This window comes from Apaloderma vittatum, unplaced genomic scaffold, assembly GCF_000703405.1.
Source record: "Apaloderma vittatum isolate BGI_N311 unplaced genomic scaffold, ASM70340v1 scaffold1270, whole genome shotgun sequence".
Taxonomy (NCBI): domain Eukaryota; kingdom Metazoa; phylum Chordata; class Aves; order Trogoniformes; family Trogonidae; genus Apaloderma; species Apaloderma vittatum.
Window position 1 is genome coordinate 47,920 of NW_009695957.1, and position 15,958 is coordinate 63,877.

Sequence of the window (15,958 nt, forward strand, 5' to 3'; positions counted from 1 at the left end):
CCCCACACCAGCCACTGCCGCTTCACACGGGGCTTGGCGTTGCTGCTCTCTGTCAAGCAACTTGGGCAAGTGCTTAGAAAGTCCTTCCTCTATTTAAGCAACAAACTTAATCTGATATATTTATATCTGTAACAGTTTGGACCTGTGGTGGGTTTCATTTTTTTTTTTCCCAGGATGATCCCTGGTGTTTTTCCCGCAGGGTGTCTCTCTATGATTGCTCTCGTTACTCAGTACTTGTTAAGATCTCATCATCTGACCCTTTATAATCCCCATATTGCATTACACTGCATCACTGGACGTGCTTGATATATGCTACTGTTTGTCAATTTTTAGACTGCCCCATCAAGCCTAAGAGTTTCTTAAAAGTGATGCAAGGTTATGTTACACAGGCACATTCTACGACTCATTCCAGTTAATGCCTTGGCACTTGGAAATGCCATGGATTGGTAATAAAGGGAAATAAATATGTGTGGTTTACAAGAAAAAAAAAAAAGGCACCATGATAGAAATTGCTCTCCGGCATTTGGCATCGGCATGTGTCCCATCAATTACCTTAAAAATAGAACACGTCTTAGGCACTTGAAGCGTGGTTTGATGGCCTGCTTCATGCCAAATGGTGATACAGGGGTTGGCCTCTCCTGACATTTGAGTTCAAAACTTGCCAACTCCTTTGCTTTCAAGAGCAATAGTTTAGAAGTTTTGAAGAAAATGGATGAATGAGAAAAAACAATGAAGTGAGATGATCCTGGGTGAGAGCCTGCTGGCTTTCATGCAAGAGTTCCTCCATACACCAGTACCTGCCTCAGGAACAGCAAGCAGTAAGTATGAATTGCTCGTTACATTATCTTCTGCGAGTTTTCTTCTAAAGTGCCTAAATTTAACACTTGTTAGGTGAGTGCTTAGGATGAATTTTGAGCTGGCACCCGTAGGGGATCGCTTTGTGATCGCTGCAGGTACCTTTTGTCTTCTGCTCATTCTTTGAGCATAGGTGCTGGCACAGCTCTGCCCATCGGTAACAGAGCACCTCCTGCAGCAGCTTATTAGTCCAGGGATTCCTGAGCCAGCGTCAAATTGGTGTGAAAATAGCAAGTGCTACTGATGAAAGTGGCTTTCCTGTCTTAATGAAGGTTGAGGAATGAGTGATTATTTCAGGGGTAGACCCACAAATGTTATTGGGAAGAAGATGGTGGTTTTGCCATGGAAAAGACTTCAAGGTTTGGCCCAGAGGTCAGCGTTTGTTGCCCTAATGTGCAGTTTCCAACACTCCAAACCACTAAGCAACGTGTTAGGGAAGGAAGTGAAGCCTGAACTCGAGGTAATTTATGAAGGAGAGACCTGAAGTAGGCAAAATGTGATACCCACCTTGGAAATCTGTAGGATTAACACCTGAGTCACCAGGAGAGGTGTCAGTGGGCAGCCCTTCACTCTGCATCTGACTCCCAGAAGTATAGTGTTTCCTAACCATGGTATCAACAGGTGATATATTGCTACTTAGAGGAAAACCTGCTTTTCAAATACTTGATAGTGTTCTCAGTATCCCTGTTTCCTTTCTTGAGAGGACTTCATGGGTTTGACCCTACTTAACTTAGCAAATCTGACAAGCCCATGGCCCAGGATGGCCTGGCTGAAGATCATGGAAATACAAGAAGGTGACCACAGGCTTTATTTACAGTCAAGAAATTAGCAAGAGATAAGTAACCACTGAATAGGCAGCTTCTGTGACCCAAACGGCATCGTTTGGGAGAATAACATACCAGCTACTGAAGAGCATTGATTTATTTGATAACATCAGGAAACCATTTATGGACTCTATTTATGGACAGCAATCACAGGGGGTTAAAACTGCTTAGACCAGATAGATTGATGTGTGGGTCTGCTGTTGTGCTTGCTGCTGCATAATATAAAATAAGGATGTCCTCTGAAATACCAAAGGGGCAAACAGAGCCATTACCTTCTTGGCTTGGGTTTCTATAATTTTTTCCTTACCACTTATTTCATTCTTAAATTTTTGCCTTCTTCCCTGCTGTGTAACAGCATTAATTAAACGAGGACCTTTGGATAATGTTTTTTTTTTAATAAAGGTTAACAGGGCTTTGAACACCATGTTCTTGTTACAAAACACAGCGAAGAGAGACCATCGTCATGTCAAGACTATTTTCCTGCTGGCAAACTCCAGCAGAGAGTGGTTGAGACCGCTTAAAAAATTGGCTTAAAAATTGGTGGGGTTTGGTTTCGCAGCCTCTCATCTTTGATTTCTTTCCTATGAATGACGTTTTCACAGCTGCAAGGTGAGGATGCGATTCAAAGCCCGCTGCAAAGAATATTTGAAATTATGAGAGCAAATCTTCCTAATTCTACAAACAGTCCAAACCATGGCACAAAATTTCAATTGCACTGTAGTGGAAAAATTACCCACCCATGCTACTCAGCTTTTAAAACCCAGCCATGAGTACAGTGGTGTTGGAGAGATGATTTCTGGTTTGCAGTATAAATTTAGAAGCCTATAAAATATTCTGAACAAAGAAGGAGGTACAAAGCTGGAAGGGACATTTTTAATGAAAAAAAATAAAATCAGGTAACCTGTAGTTACATCAGTTCTACGAATGCTACCAAAGTGAATCTTCGTAGTTGCTTATTAATTCTCTAAAAAAAACCCAAAAGAATGGTAAAAAGTGGGAAAAGAATGAACCTGAGATGAACTATCAGCCAAGATCTGTTGCCAGTGTAAATAATGTCCATGATGGAGACAGGCTGGCCAAGAAACAGGACATTGGCCTTGCCCTGGGCAGGGGCAGGGCACAGGCAGGCTGTGGGAAATGCTCCCTCTGGGACCTCCCAGGCTGGTTCAAAGGGCTGGTGCCTGTCCCCACACCGACACCTGCCCCAAGGGCAAGGTGTGTGTTGCATTGACTGTTCTTTTTCCGACTGCCTTCTTCCGGATCCGGCGTCTGGGCGAGCCCATCGATTTGCACGATGGCTCAGCTCACACCAAAAGCACCTGCAGTGTTAGGTCAGGGTTTAGACCTGGCTCAAGGCAGCGAAGAGCCTGCAGTCCCTGGCCCTTTTGAGATACCCAAGACCTTACGGATAGAGAGATCTTGTGCTGCTTCTTCCCACAGTGCAGAATTCCACCCACCCACCTTGCAGGTACCACTAACATCCCTCCACCTGCCTGCAGTGATTCAAGCACGGGGCGAAGCGCTGGAAGGTGAAGTGCCCCAGGAATCCTCTAGAAGATGTCCGTCTCCTGCCTTACGCCATGGGGGATGCACCAGCTGCACTGAAATGTCAGAAGGGTTTGCACAGCTGATAGGTTGCTTGAAATGGAGCGTGGCAGCATCGCCATAAATTCTCTTTATCCAGCCAAGTGCAGCTTAATATAGACTTAGCTGTGCGGTCTGTCGCCTGCACTGAGACTGAGAGCTGCCACAGCTCATGACCAAAACATGAAGTTGTTGATTTAATTGAATGAACTATTGCTAGTGAAGGGGGAAAAAAAATCCTTTAAAATTTATCTTTCTCTTTAGGTTTAAAAGTAATAAAGGAAGAAGAACAAATATGTCTGAATACACCCAAAACTCTGATGAAGAAGTGTGTCCTGAGGACATCGATGAAGATGAAATCCTGGCAAACCTGTCCCCCGAGGAGCTAAAGGAGCTGCAGTCCGAGATGGAAGTCATGGCTCCGGACCCTGAAGTCCCAACTGGGATGATACAGAGGGATCAGACGGAGAAACCCCCCACAGGGAGCTTCGACCACAGGTCCCTGGTTGACTACCTGTACTGGCAGAAGGCATCCAGACGCATGCTCGAGGACGAGAGAGTTCCCGTCACCCTCTTGCCCTCTGAGGTAACAAGCAAAAAATCACAGATATTTATTATGCGTTTGCTGTGGAATTTGTTTTGTAGTTTTATTACCTTAACCTGCCTCTGCTTCCACCTCTTACATAAGGTACAGTACAAACAAATTTAAACTCATCCTAAAAACCTCAGCAATGTCAGGATCCAGCTTAGACTCAGGTCATGGCCAGTAACTTTTAAATTACTTTTTCTAAGTATTTACTTAAGCTTTTTAATGTAATAAAATCTAAATTCTAAGAAGTTATCATAAAACGAGTTTGGAGGGTGTAACTCAAATTTATTTGACTTTGCATATGGAACAACTATGTAGTTTTTCCATAGAAGACTACATGAGTCGCATGTATTAAACTAATTAATTGTTAGACTTTAATGGACAAACCCTCAAAACACATTTTAACAACGTGAAGCATTCACTAAACCATGCAAACTTCACGAACCAGTCCAACCCTTTTCAATACGGTACTTAAATCTATTCTACCACCCTTACGACTTTGAAATAAACTTAAGGTCATACTTAGATATTTTTCAGGATGAGGGCTGTACTTAAAAATAGGTTAACGGAATGGAAATATGAACCTAAATGAATTTTTGACCACTAGTGGCTTTCTAATAACATCACTGGCGAGGGGATGAAATCTACGGCTTTTCCCTCCTGTAATGCTCTTACCCTCAAAGAAACGAGTTTTTTTAACACTTGTGAGGTTAAATCTGGAATGTGAGTGTAGAGCTGCCTGCTGCCTTCACAGCTGGGCAGGCGACCCCTGTACTAAACCCATCCACTACCACAGCAGGGAGGAACCACAGCCTTGAGGGCAGAAGTGACTTTGAGATTTTTTTTTTTATTTTTATTTTTTGTCTGGCTTTTGGTGAAGTGCAAGCCATGGCACTGCCCCACCTGAACTTGTGCAAACTTTTCAGGAAAATGTGCTGATCCTTTATTAGTGCTTCATGAGCACTTTTCAGTGATGGAGAGTCCACTTGCAAAAAGAGGCTTGGAAAAAAAAAAGTCAATCTCACCTAGGATGGTCTCTGGAGATGGTGGAAGTTTGTAATTGGTTTTATTTTGATGCCAGAAGCCTTACAAACAGCTGTTTGCAGAGTCCAGCTTCCTATCTCTGGACTCAAAATAAAACTGAGCTAATATTTTGCTTTATTTTCAGAAAAGTGCTTCCTTAGCTGTGATGCTCTGGCAGGTACCAGAGCAGGTGGCCTTGTTGTCTCATGTGCTGGATGACCTCACGGTTGTTATGAAGTGCCCTCTTGACTTGTCCCTGGGCTGAGCAAACAGCTGGTGGTTAACTCGGCTTTCCAGTGGTTTGTGACATGTGAAATAAACTTTCTCTGTTGTCAAAAAAATGATAAAACTTATACAAAATCCAGACATTCTGGATTTCTCCAGAGATTCTGGGTCAGAGACTCTTAACTGCTAAGAGGGTTCAAGGACTGCTGTAACATAGCATTAAATACACAGAAAATTTAATTGTCAGGATTTAATTTAATAGGGAGAGATGGGAAATCAGCTTGCAGTCACTTTATGAGCAATTATTCCTGTGTTCCCAAGAAAGCTAGCACAGCCTTGACTTATAGGTGACAGTTAAAGGATTATTCTATAATGTATGGGCATAAGGTATCTAATTCCAGCTGATAGGTGTTTATTTGAGCAGGATGTTATTGCAGCAAAGTTGCGTTCAATTATTTCAGCTGTGAGGTTTTGTCTTCCTCAGAGAAATGCTGTGGAGGTGGAAGGAAAGGAGGACGACAGCGGTGAGCTGGCTGGTGGAAGGGTGCCGGGAGCAGAGAGAAAAGAAAGACATTACCAAAACGAGCACCTGTCCAACTCAGGAACACAGTTTGGGGAGACAAAGAATGATAGAAGCGAGAATGAAAGAGAGGGGGAGGAGAAGGAGGAAGAAGAATCAGAGGAGGAAGATGATGAAGAGGAGGAAAATGATGAAGAGGAAGCTGTGGCTGAACTGGAAACACAGGAGACTTACACCAATGAGAATCATCGCAATGATCAGGCAAGTCAGAATCCAGGTATGGAATCGGGAGAAATCACAGAAAAACCAAATGAAAATGAAAAGAAAATATCAAAGCTAAACATCCCCAAAAAGTTAGCACTGGATACCAGCTTCATGAAGCTAAGTGCCAGGCCCTCAGGAAATCAAACTAATTTAGATGAGAGTTTGGATAAGGTCCGAAAAAACAACCCAGATGTGAAAGAGATCAATCTGAACAACATAGAAAACGTCCCCAAAGAAATGCTGATAGACTTTGTCAATGCCATGAAAAAGAACAAGAACGTAAAAACCTTCAGCTTGGCCAACGTGGGGGCCGATGACACCGTGGCTTTCGCGCTGGCCAACATGCTGCGGGAGAACAGGAGCATCACCACGCTGAACATCGACTCCAACTTCATCTCCGGCAAAGGGGTGGTTGCTATCATGAGGTGCCTGCAGTACAACGAGACGCTGACGGAGCTCCGCTTCCACAACCAGCGGAGCATGCTGGGCCACCAGGCAGAGATGGAGATCGCCAGGCTGCTGAAAGCCAACGACACCCTCCTGAAAATGGGGTACCACTTCGAACTGCCAGGGCCCAGGATGGTGGTGACCAATCTGCTCAGCAGAAACCTGGACAAGCAGAGGCAAAAGAGGCAAGAGGAGCAGAGGCAGCAGCAGATGAAAGAGCAGAGAGAGTTGATAACGATGCTGGAAAATGGACTTGGGTTGCCGCCGGGGATGTGGGAAATGCTGGGAGGACCGCTGCCCCAGCCGAGGATGCACGAACCCCCACAAGCCCCCAAACCACCCGTCCCCAAGGCTGTGTCTCTGAGCAAAAGGCAGGAGAACACGAGGCAGCTGGCCCCTGAGCAGCCGGGCAACGAGAAGCCCGTCAACTTCAGAGTGGTCAAGCTGAAGAAGACTCAGCGCAAACCCGCCGTGCCAGAATACGTGGAACCCGCCGAGAAAACCAACCTCAAGGATGTCATCAAAACGCTTAAACCAATTCCCAGGAGGAGGCCACCTCCCCTCGTCGAAATAACCCCGAGAGATCAACTACTGAATGACATTCGTCAGAGCAACGTCGCTTATCTTAAACCGGTGAGTGCTTTCGCCCTGGCTCCATGGGGAGGGAATTGCCGACACCCGGCGCGCTCCAGGACTGTTGTTTGAGATGCTGGCCCTCCTCTTGGGCTGGCAAAGGGACCCGTGCAGTGTGCTGCTGTTGTTTCACATCTGGCTGCCGTTCCTGGGATGGGGGATCCCGTTCCAGGCATCCCAGGTGTTTCCCTCGGCAGCGTTACAGTCCAGCTTGTGCTGAGAAATGGCAGCGAGCGCCCAGACTGCAGCCTCGTGCATCCCTGTCTGCACCCATAAAAGAAAGGAAATTCTCTTAGGAAGTAAAACAAAACCACAGAAACTCAGTGTTAGCATGGCAGTAGCAGTAATGGCATATTATTTATGATAGGGAAATGCTATTGCCTGTTTCAGGAGACCAACAGGTACTATTCTCCACATTAATCTGTCCTCAGTCCCCCCTAAAAACCCAGATCTCTCTCTTCAGCAGCCCTGTGAGGTTTAGCTCTCGCTTTCCACAGGAAAGCACCGTCACTCAGATCCGTTTGATAAAGGATAAACTGCAACGCCAAGGTAGCTCACCCAAGGTCACTTCAGGAACGGCACAGGAGCAAGGAACTGGACTTCCAGCAAGGTGCCTGGCACCCGTGGTACATGCCCAGGCCCCTGGGTGGCCGGTATCTGTGACTGCTGCCACACACCCCCCGGCCGGGGCTGCGGGAAGACAGAGGGGTCGTGGTCTGGGACGACCTTTGGTTGGTCTGGTTTGAATGAAATTCAAAGCTTTAGTGCAAGGGGAAATTTAATATACTTTTAAAAAGTTATTTTTTTAGTAGGACTACTTTGTGTAATGGTGATACTGCAAAAGCCCTTACAATATTTTTTTCCATGTGTTTGAGCCTTATGTTTTGAATTGTAACAACAGGATGACTACACGATGCTTTGTTTTGACTGCCTGAACTCACAGCGTATTTTTACCGTTGCCTAACAATATTTTAGATAAAATACTTGGCCCTCTAAAATACTGTTTGGTGGCAAAAGATACAAATTGTGGTGGTTTGCTGGGTTTTTTTTTAAACTGTCATCAAGTCTAGAAAATTGTCAATACACTGATAAAAAGCAGTGGAGATTGGGGCCAAATTCACCTGCAGCACACAGATATACCCAGACTGAAATCTAGCCTAGACACCGAGAGTGCTGACTTGCTCCTGCCTGCCTTGCTGGGTAAAAAGGAATGTAGGGACAAGGAAATTAGTGACCCTTTGCTGCTCGATTTTTTTTGTCCCTATTCAAATCAACTGCAGAATTCTAGTGCTAACAGGAAAAAAAAATTAGATCGCTTAGTAGTGAAGATGGAGGGAAGTTATAGAAAGAAAGTAGTGAACCCACAGGTTTTTCTATATTCATTTTTAAGGAAAACCTTTGCCACTGAAAGTGCTCAGTGGTCACAATTCAAGTGCAAATGTGAGCTTGACATCATCATGGCTTTGAGAATCCAAGTCCCAAACTGTGACAGGTGCCTCTTGGTGATGCTCTTACTTGGGTACCAAATTCACGGGCTGCTTCTCAAGGTGTTGGCAACCAGAGTTAACTTTTTGCTTTCCTGAAATGTTGTATTTACTTGTATTGTACCATTGGTCAAGAAATGCTAAAAGCTGGCTGATTTATTTGTAGCTAGCGATGTTGATGTATCTGTTTTGTGTTGCTAAGGCTAGAGGAAGAGGACAGAAAATCCTTTGCCCTTAGAAATGGTCTAGTATTTTATAATTTGTGTTTTGTTAAATATTGACATTTTAGTACAGTGGGCCACATTTTACCTTCATTTATACCTACACAGAAATAATTACTCCCTCAGTAATTTCAGAGTAGTTCATCCTGAAATTTTGGCAGGGGCCAGTCTTGCAGTGACCTTGGCCCAGGTTTATCGGGAACATTTTGCCCCCAAACCAAGTTTTTTGGGCTGTGGTTTCTGCCAGGCAGTCTGACTCAGCTGCAACCTGGGCCTCTCTGCAGCATTTCTGGTCTTTCTAGATCTCAGTCAACATTTTGCATTTCTGTGCCGTGTCTAAGACGATGAGACCTGCTCTCGCAAAGGTCACGGTTTATGCGTGCATGCCAAGACGACGTTTGTGATGGCAGGTTGGTCTGCTGGTGCCACGGGATCTGCTGGCTCACCTGCTCTCAGGAAGATGGAGAAGGACGGTGCCAGTGCTCTGCAATTATTAAGAATCCCGGGTTCCAGGGAGCAATAGTGAACCCTAGTCATTCCCCCTCCACAAAAAATTTTTGGATGGTTGTTTTAAGTCAGAGCTGTGGGATTTGGGGTGGAAGGATCAATGGTCCATCCTAAACGGGCCAGGTAATTGCCAGCACAGCTCGTGGAAAGGTGAAGCAATGGACACACTTGGGGGTTTGTTTTTTGTTTGGTGTTTTTTGTAGCTGCTTGGTGTTGTTCTGTGTCCTTAGGCCAAAGGGCTTGGATTTGGGGCATTAAGGTTTCATTCTCACCTGCCTGTGTGATCTTGGTAATTCCTTATTTGCCTTGATATCCTCAGCTTTGTCTCTAAAACTGGGTTCTACTGCTTGAGCTGAGCTGGGTGTTTGTTCACTCTGTAGCGAGATTCATTGCTTGCAAATTGACTTCCCGGGCATTAAGAATCACAAACAGCAAATGGGGAATTACAAACAAAAGAAATTCCCAAGCAGAGCTCCTTGGAGCTCTCAGCTGTTGTATTTTTGTTCTTTTTTTTTTTTTTTTAGTTTCTGATGGTTTATATTAAACTAAACTGACTTGGGAAATAAGACTAAGGAATGTCCTCCTCCTAATACTTACTGTCCTTGTCCAGGTGCCATTGCCAAAGCAGTTGGAGTGAGAGACCAGACTGACCCGAAGAAAACAACTTGGAAAAAAAGACTATTCAAGTTTTGCTTACAACTGTTTCTGCAGATGTTTTCTGCAGAACCCAGGTGGTATATACGACTCTTTGGGAACAAAGCTTGCGATACACGCTTTTATAAGTGTGGTGAAAATGCCTGGCATGGGAAAAGTCAGTGCTAAGCGTTTCCATCAGGTATCAAACAATCCCGGTGCCATCTGTCTGCCAAGTGGATTTGAAGCTCCAGTTTGTTGTGGGAGTATTTTCTCAGAGGCATCAATAACCTTGTCTTTCTAGTTTGTCAGCAAACTATTTTGCTTCCACGTTGTCCTTCTGCTGCCAGATTCTGCAGGAACATGCTGTGTTTCATCTTATCTTTCTTTTCACACACATGCTCCTTTGTTATTCTCTTGTCCGTGAGAAATGTATTTAGTTTCTGTGTATACAGCTTCATTTTCTAGGCTAAGGAAGCAGAAATGAAATAAAGCTCTCTCCCTAAGATGTGTGCAGTACTTCCATGGCTAACAAGACGCTCACAGAACAGAACGACTGCTCTGGTACATCGAATACCTCAGCTTAATAGCTTCAAGCTACCTCTATTTTGAAACACAGTCTAGTTGGCATTGTATCTGATCAGCATAGAAAAAACGACGACATGCTCTGCTTTCAGAGCTGTAATCCTCATTCCCTATGATTCACCTCTGTCCATGATGTGTTCCTTAATTACAGCACCTTGGAGCACACTGAAATGCCATTTTGGGTCTCTCCACGCTATCCTTGTGGCAGGACGATGAGCTTTACCCCTTTCTTTGCCAGGGATTTAAGAAACTCTTCATTCCTTCTAGCATGGGGTGTGAATAGCTTGTCTTGCCCTGAGCAGGGCTGGCTGTGATGGGGTTAAACCTACATAGAGAGAACTTAGTTTTTCCTTAATATTTTTGAGATTTTTTCTCCTCTTTTTTAATGACAGTATTTTTTTCTTTTGCTGCAAGACTGCTTGCAAAGCAGCTACAGGTAAGTCACACTTTTGTGGGACACATCCACAAGAGACCAGTTGTTTTAGGGCTTTTTATTTGCTTTTTTAAAGCCTTTCTGTGGCTGATACACTTGCTCAAAAGGCACAGCTTTGCAGCTTCTGGCAGGATTTCCTCCAGGTGAGTGTCTCCTTGCTCCTGCCTGTAACTCTTAACAACCTTCCCCCAGCAGCTAAATCTCAGTTCTACCTTGCTTGCCTTCCTACCTTTATTATAACAGTCCTGTATTATCAGCGATATCATTAGTTCAAATTTTCATTTATCCTTGTTCTTTCTGAATCTATCACCTGGTTTCTTCCAAATATCTGCCTTCTCAACTTGTAAAGGTTCTCAGCTCTGCTTCTGTCTCCAACAGTAATGCCACAGGCTTGGGAAACATAGCAATTAATTTTTAAGCATCACATAAAGGGCAGGGGAGAGCCATTTCTGCCTAGCAGAGATAGAAAACAAGGAAGTAACATTTTTCATTGCACTCGTTTCATACAGTCCTCTCTTTTTGTAAAGAATAAAAGTAAGAAAGGAAAGGAACGTGGTACTTTTACCCAAGTCCCCACATGAAGCATGGCAGCAAGTGGCAAGTGAAAAAAGCAGCTCCTCCATCAAGAGCACACAGTTAGGGCATGCTGCTCTCCATGGCCAGGCTGGAGCAGCTGCGATTTCAGCAGTTAGGACAGGGGAAAGAAGAAAATACAGCGTTATACAATCTGCAGATCTGCCGGATGCCAATGACTGCTACACCCAGAAGCAGCTGACACGTATTACCAGGGTATACGATAGAGCAGGAGCTGTGCAGCCCCGCTCTGATCCGTGTTCCCCCCGAGTGATCACAGGAGGAGGGAGGCAGCCAGATACAGAGATCGCACCATTAGTCTAACCCAGCAGAGCTGGCCTCCTTGCAGTGCTTGAGGTACAGCTCCCAGCAATCCTAGAAGCAAAAATCCCTCTCAGGTAATTAAAAGAAATGTAAAATCCCAGTTAAGTAAAGTAGAGTTATATAAGAGACTGAAACAGCAGGAAGAAATGCCTTAAGTACTCCACCTCTGCAAAGAAGTCTTAGTAAGGATGCAAGTGCAAGGCCGTAACATTCCTGCAGCTCAGAGGTCCCTCGTGCCTCAGCAAAGTTCATACAGACACGGAGCATTCCAAGCCAGCACCTTAATCACAAGCAAGGGCTTGCGGGACGAGCCGCAGAGTGACGGCAGGTCTCCCACCACCACTCTAGGGAGTTCACTAAGCAATGAAACAGAGACAAGATCAAGTTTCCAACAAGTTTTCCCCACCTCGAATAAATGCACACAGCAATCACCATTAGAATTTATTTTTTTCGTAACTGTGCATTTTTTTAAAAGTCTACAGTAATGATGACATCATAGGCTACTACTATGTTCTTTAAATGTGGAAACAGTTTTCAAAAAACAGAGACCATGCGCTACAAGTGAGGAATAGGCCCTTGACTCTTCGGCTGGAATATACAGACATTTTCAATAAATACTGATCGCTTTAACACTTAAATGGAATGACATGTTCAGAATTCTACACCGTTCACTATGAAACAGCATGGTAAGTTACATAAAAGCTTTAACTTCACAGATCCTTGCTTTTTTGTTAAATTAATTACTTCATTAGAAAAGAGATGCAAGAATATTTCAAATAGAGTGTCACCTGGACAACTTTTTCCCCCTATTTGTTTGTAAGCTTCTGTTATCAAGGTAATTCCATCAGAGCTGGCAGTTAGTTAAAATACATACAAAAGAATCACCCACCCCACTTTCAGGAGTTGTTACCGGCAAGTATCTTCATGAATTTGGAATGGGCTTTCAAAAACTGTATCTTGACTTTTATTGCTTTTACTTGTAAACCTGAAATCCAGTTTATTCCTTTGAAGAGTGTCAGAAGTACAGAGTTAGTGAGATGCATGTTTTAGTTATATCTTTGCATTCTGGTTAAGAAGAAAGAAACAGATGACCCACGCTCAAGAACACACATAAACCTCCATCTACAAAACAGCCTATACAGACTAAAGCAGAACAAGGTAAGTCCTAAAGTAGCACTATTTAAAAACATCAATAGGGTAGAAATGTAGCTCATCCAACATATCCAAAAACTTTTTGTTCTCCCACTCTCAGCCATAGTTTAGCTGGTATACAAGGAAATTTGGATCTTCTTTATATATATATATATCTCAAGATTTCAGAGACCAAAGGTGTGTTTTACTGGAACAGACAGAGGCACGGTGCCACGTATATTCTTCATGCTTAGATCTATTTAGACTGTTTCCCAGCTGCTAAAGGAGGAATGTGAGGTGAGGACAGGAACCCATATCTGTTACAAGCACTGCACAGTTTTACTGCTTGCCAGTTAAGCTAGCAAGGTGGTCTCAACACAGATCACTCAAGGGAGGGGTTTGGAGAAGGCAAGAGATACCTACTTTTAATACATTCCAACTCACCTTGAACATTCCAACATAAACTGGCTAAACTGCCACCTTGTAGAATGGAGATGAAAGGAGTGTTACTTTTAATAGACAGATTTGCTACAGGACAGTTTGACAGACTGCATTCCATAGGTTCCATCTCTTCCTCCTCTATTCCCCAGAAGAAGAGACTAGCAAACACATGTAAGTTAGTATGTATTTGTGTAAACACCAGAACATTTTGCTATACAATAGAAAAAAGTTGTTGCTCTTATTTTCTCGGAGGAGCTCTGAAGACCCTGGAATACCTCTATCCTGCAACTATTAATCTGCACCGTGTGCATTTCCTGTTTTGTACACAAACTGAAAGCAAGCTTGAACAATAGTAAATAGCAACTACACTCCTGCAACAGATAGAAATGCCACGATGCAGCTGCTTATTCCTTCACTTTAGATATGTAGTCAGCCAGTTTGTTGATACTATCCTCTTGCTGTTCTAGAGCATCCAGTATGATGCCCATCGGGGTCTTCTTCAAGCCTATTCCCTCCATCTTGTTCTCCAGCTTGTTCTTTATGTTCCGGAGCCTCAGAGAAGCGTGGATAAACATCACTGCATGACAGAAACACACTTATTAATTGTTAATGCTCAAGGAATGCATAGTTCTTGCCACATTCATCTTGTGACATATTCCAATGCCATGACATCACTAGAAGACGATGAAGCCTGAACAAACCATCAGGTAACCGCAGGTACCCGTTTAATAATAACCTTAAAGATGGCTTGTACTGTTTTGTGTCCCCTTTCCTGCAATTTTGCTTTGAGATCATTTAAACAGAGATAGTAAAGACAACATCCAGTTTAGATTCAGCAGACTTATTTGAGAAAGCTCAAGACACGTGCCCCTCGCCCCCCAGAGAAGAGGAAAAATACTTACAGAGAAGAGGAAGCGTGATCCCGAACATGAACACCATGACATCTCCCAGATAGGAGATCAAGAAGTAGCTAGACAGCATGATGACCACTACAAACGCGGTTGGGTACTGCTTCTTCAGCCTGCGGAGTATATCCTTGTTGTGCGATACCCACACAAACCCCATGAACACCAGCACCACCACGGTACCACCAATAAGCATATTCAGAGGACTCAGAAATCTGGAGAAAAGATTAAAAAAAAATAAAGAAAATAAGCGTCCCGTTTCAGAGCCTTCATGACTTGCAAGTATATAGCAAACACCAGCTCACTGGCAACTTGTTACAAATGAGGTAAAGCATTAAGAAATCAATTGTTGTCAAGACCTTTATCAGCCTCTGATTTTTAGGCAGAAGCTAAATAAAGCAACATGGGCAACTGAACAAGCAACCCTTAGTAATGAATTTAGATAATCTTTATGTTTTCTTTCTGAGTGTAGCTCTGGATAATAAGAGTTTCTGCAATATCTCACTGATAGAAGCACTTACCACCAGGACCCCTCCTGCCTGTGCAGTCAACACGTTCATTTGACATCAGACCCAGAGTTAGCAAATCCTGAGAGCACACGGAGTCAACCATCAGTTGTCCATGGAATTGATCTTTTAAGACCAAAACCAGGCTCAGCCTAGGCCTTCGGATGAACTAGTTTTTCATATTATTTTGTTTAGGCATGCAAAATGGGAAAGGTAGGGAGCCACTGAGTAAAGGAAATCAGTTCTGAATAAACCTTCTTATTGCTTTACACCCCAACAATGTAATTTTATGAACCTGCAGAAGGAGCTTACCAGCATCAGCACAACAGATGGAAGCCCAGTCCCAGGCAAGCATTCCTGAGAGTCAGAAGGAACTGGTGTGTGGGATAAAGGTCTCACAGGAAGAAGAGCCAGGCCTGGCAGGAGAGGCCCTGCTGAGGTTTGTGTTCTATTATTGTTATTGGAGTTACCAAGCAAGCCAAGCTGCCGAGCAGATCAGCTTTGGACTATAAACAGCAAGAGCCTTTTTTGACCAGGGCAAGAACATCACCTGCTCAAACCACTTTCCCAAGTATTTAGAGCTTGTTCAGAGTCAATCTTTCAGCAAAGACTTTGCTTAGCTTGTTTCTGTACTTGCACAAAGTCCAGGCTCTATTATATTTCACTTATATAGGAATAAGTTATGTGACTTCGTGGGCGTTCTGATTTACATGCTTGGGCGTGCGCCGATCTAATTACACAGCAGCTGAGGGCTCTGTGCTGCTACAACTATGACAGCAGCACAACGCTGCCCCGATAAAGCCAGACATAGTCAAGATTTCTTCTTGTAGACTTTGCAGTCGGTCTTACTGTTCCAAAGCTAACAGGCACAATGACTCACCACCCCACCCCACCGCTGAGGAGGATGCTCTGGTTTGTGGTTTGTGCTTCATATCCGGCACAGGCAGAAGAAATCTGTTGCTGGACTGGTATGCCAACGCTCTACCTGCAGTGCCAGAGAGCATTTTCTTAGACAAGGAAGAATACCCTCAAGAATTATTTCAGAGCTCTTGATTCTTTAAGTCTCCTGTGCCAACAGGAGACAGGACAACTGGATGGAAAGAGATTAAAATTCAGATTTGTTCCCCACCTGCTTCTGCTACTCATGCTGAAAAGCCAACAGGACTTTTCAGAAGTGGTGATAGGGCAGACTTGCTTGTTGCGTCTGAGTCACTCCCTGTAGCCAGCCAGATTATTTTTAGCTCTGAATTG

General features: G+C 43.8%; 2 protein-coding genes across 2 annotated transcripts; one reads left to right on the forward strand and one right to left on the reverse strand.

The window, feature by feature from the left end:
* Positions 1-3,558: 3,558 nt before the first annotated feature.
* On the forward strand, positions 3,559-9,813 carry LMOD3 (leiomodin 3 (fetal)). The gene is made up of 3 exons (XM_009872812.1): positions 3,559-3,883; positions 5,658-6,964; positions 9,787-9,813. The coding sequence occupies exons 1-3, from the start codon at positions 3,559-3,561 to the stop codon at positions 9,811-9,813; spliced, it is 1,659 nt and encodes a 552-aa protein (XP_009871114.1).
* A 3,655-nt stretch (positions 9,814-13,468) lies between these two features.
* On the reverse strand, positions 13,469-14,416 carry ARL6IP5 (ADP-ribosylation factor-like 6 interacting protein 5; the record flags this gene model as incomplete). Its single annotated transcript, XM_009872823.1, has 2 exons — positions 13,469-13,873; positions 14,199-14,416. Coding segments are annotated over 2 exons (391 nt in total), but the record flags the coding sequence as incomplete, so codon positions are not given.
* Positions 14,417-15,958: the final 1,542 nt, after the last annotated feature.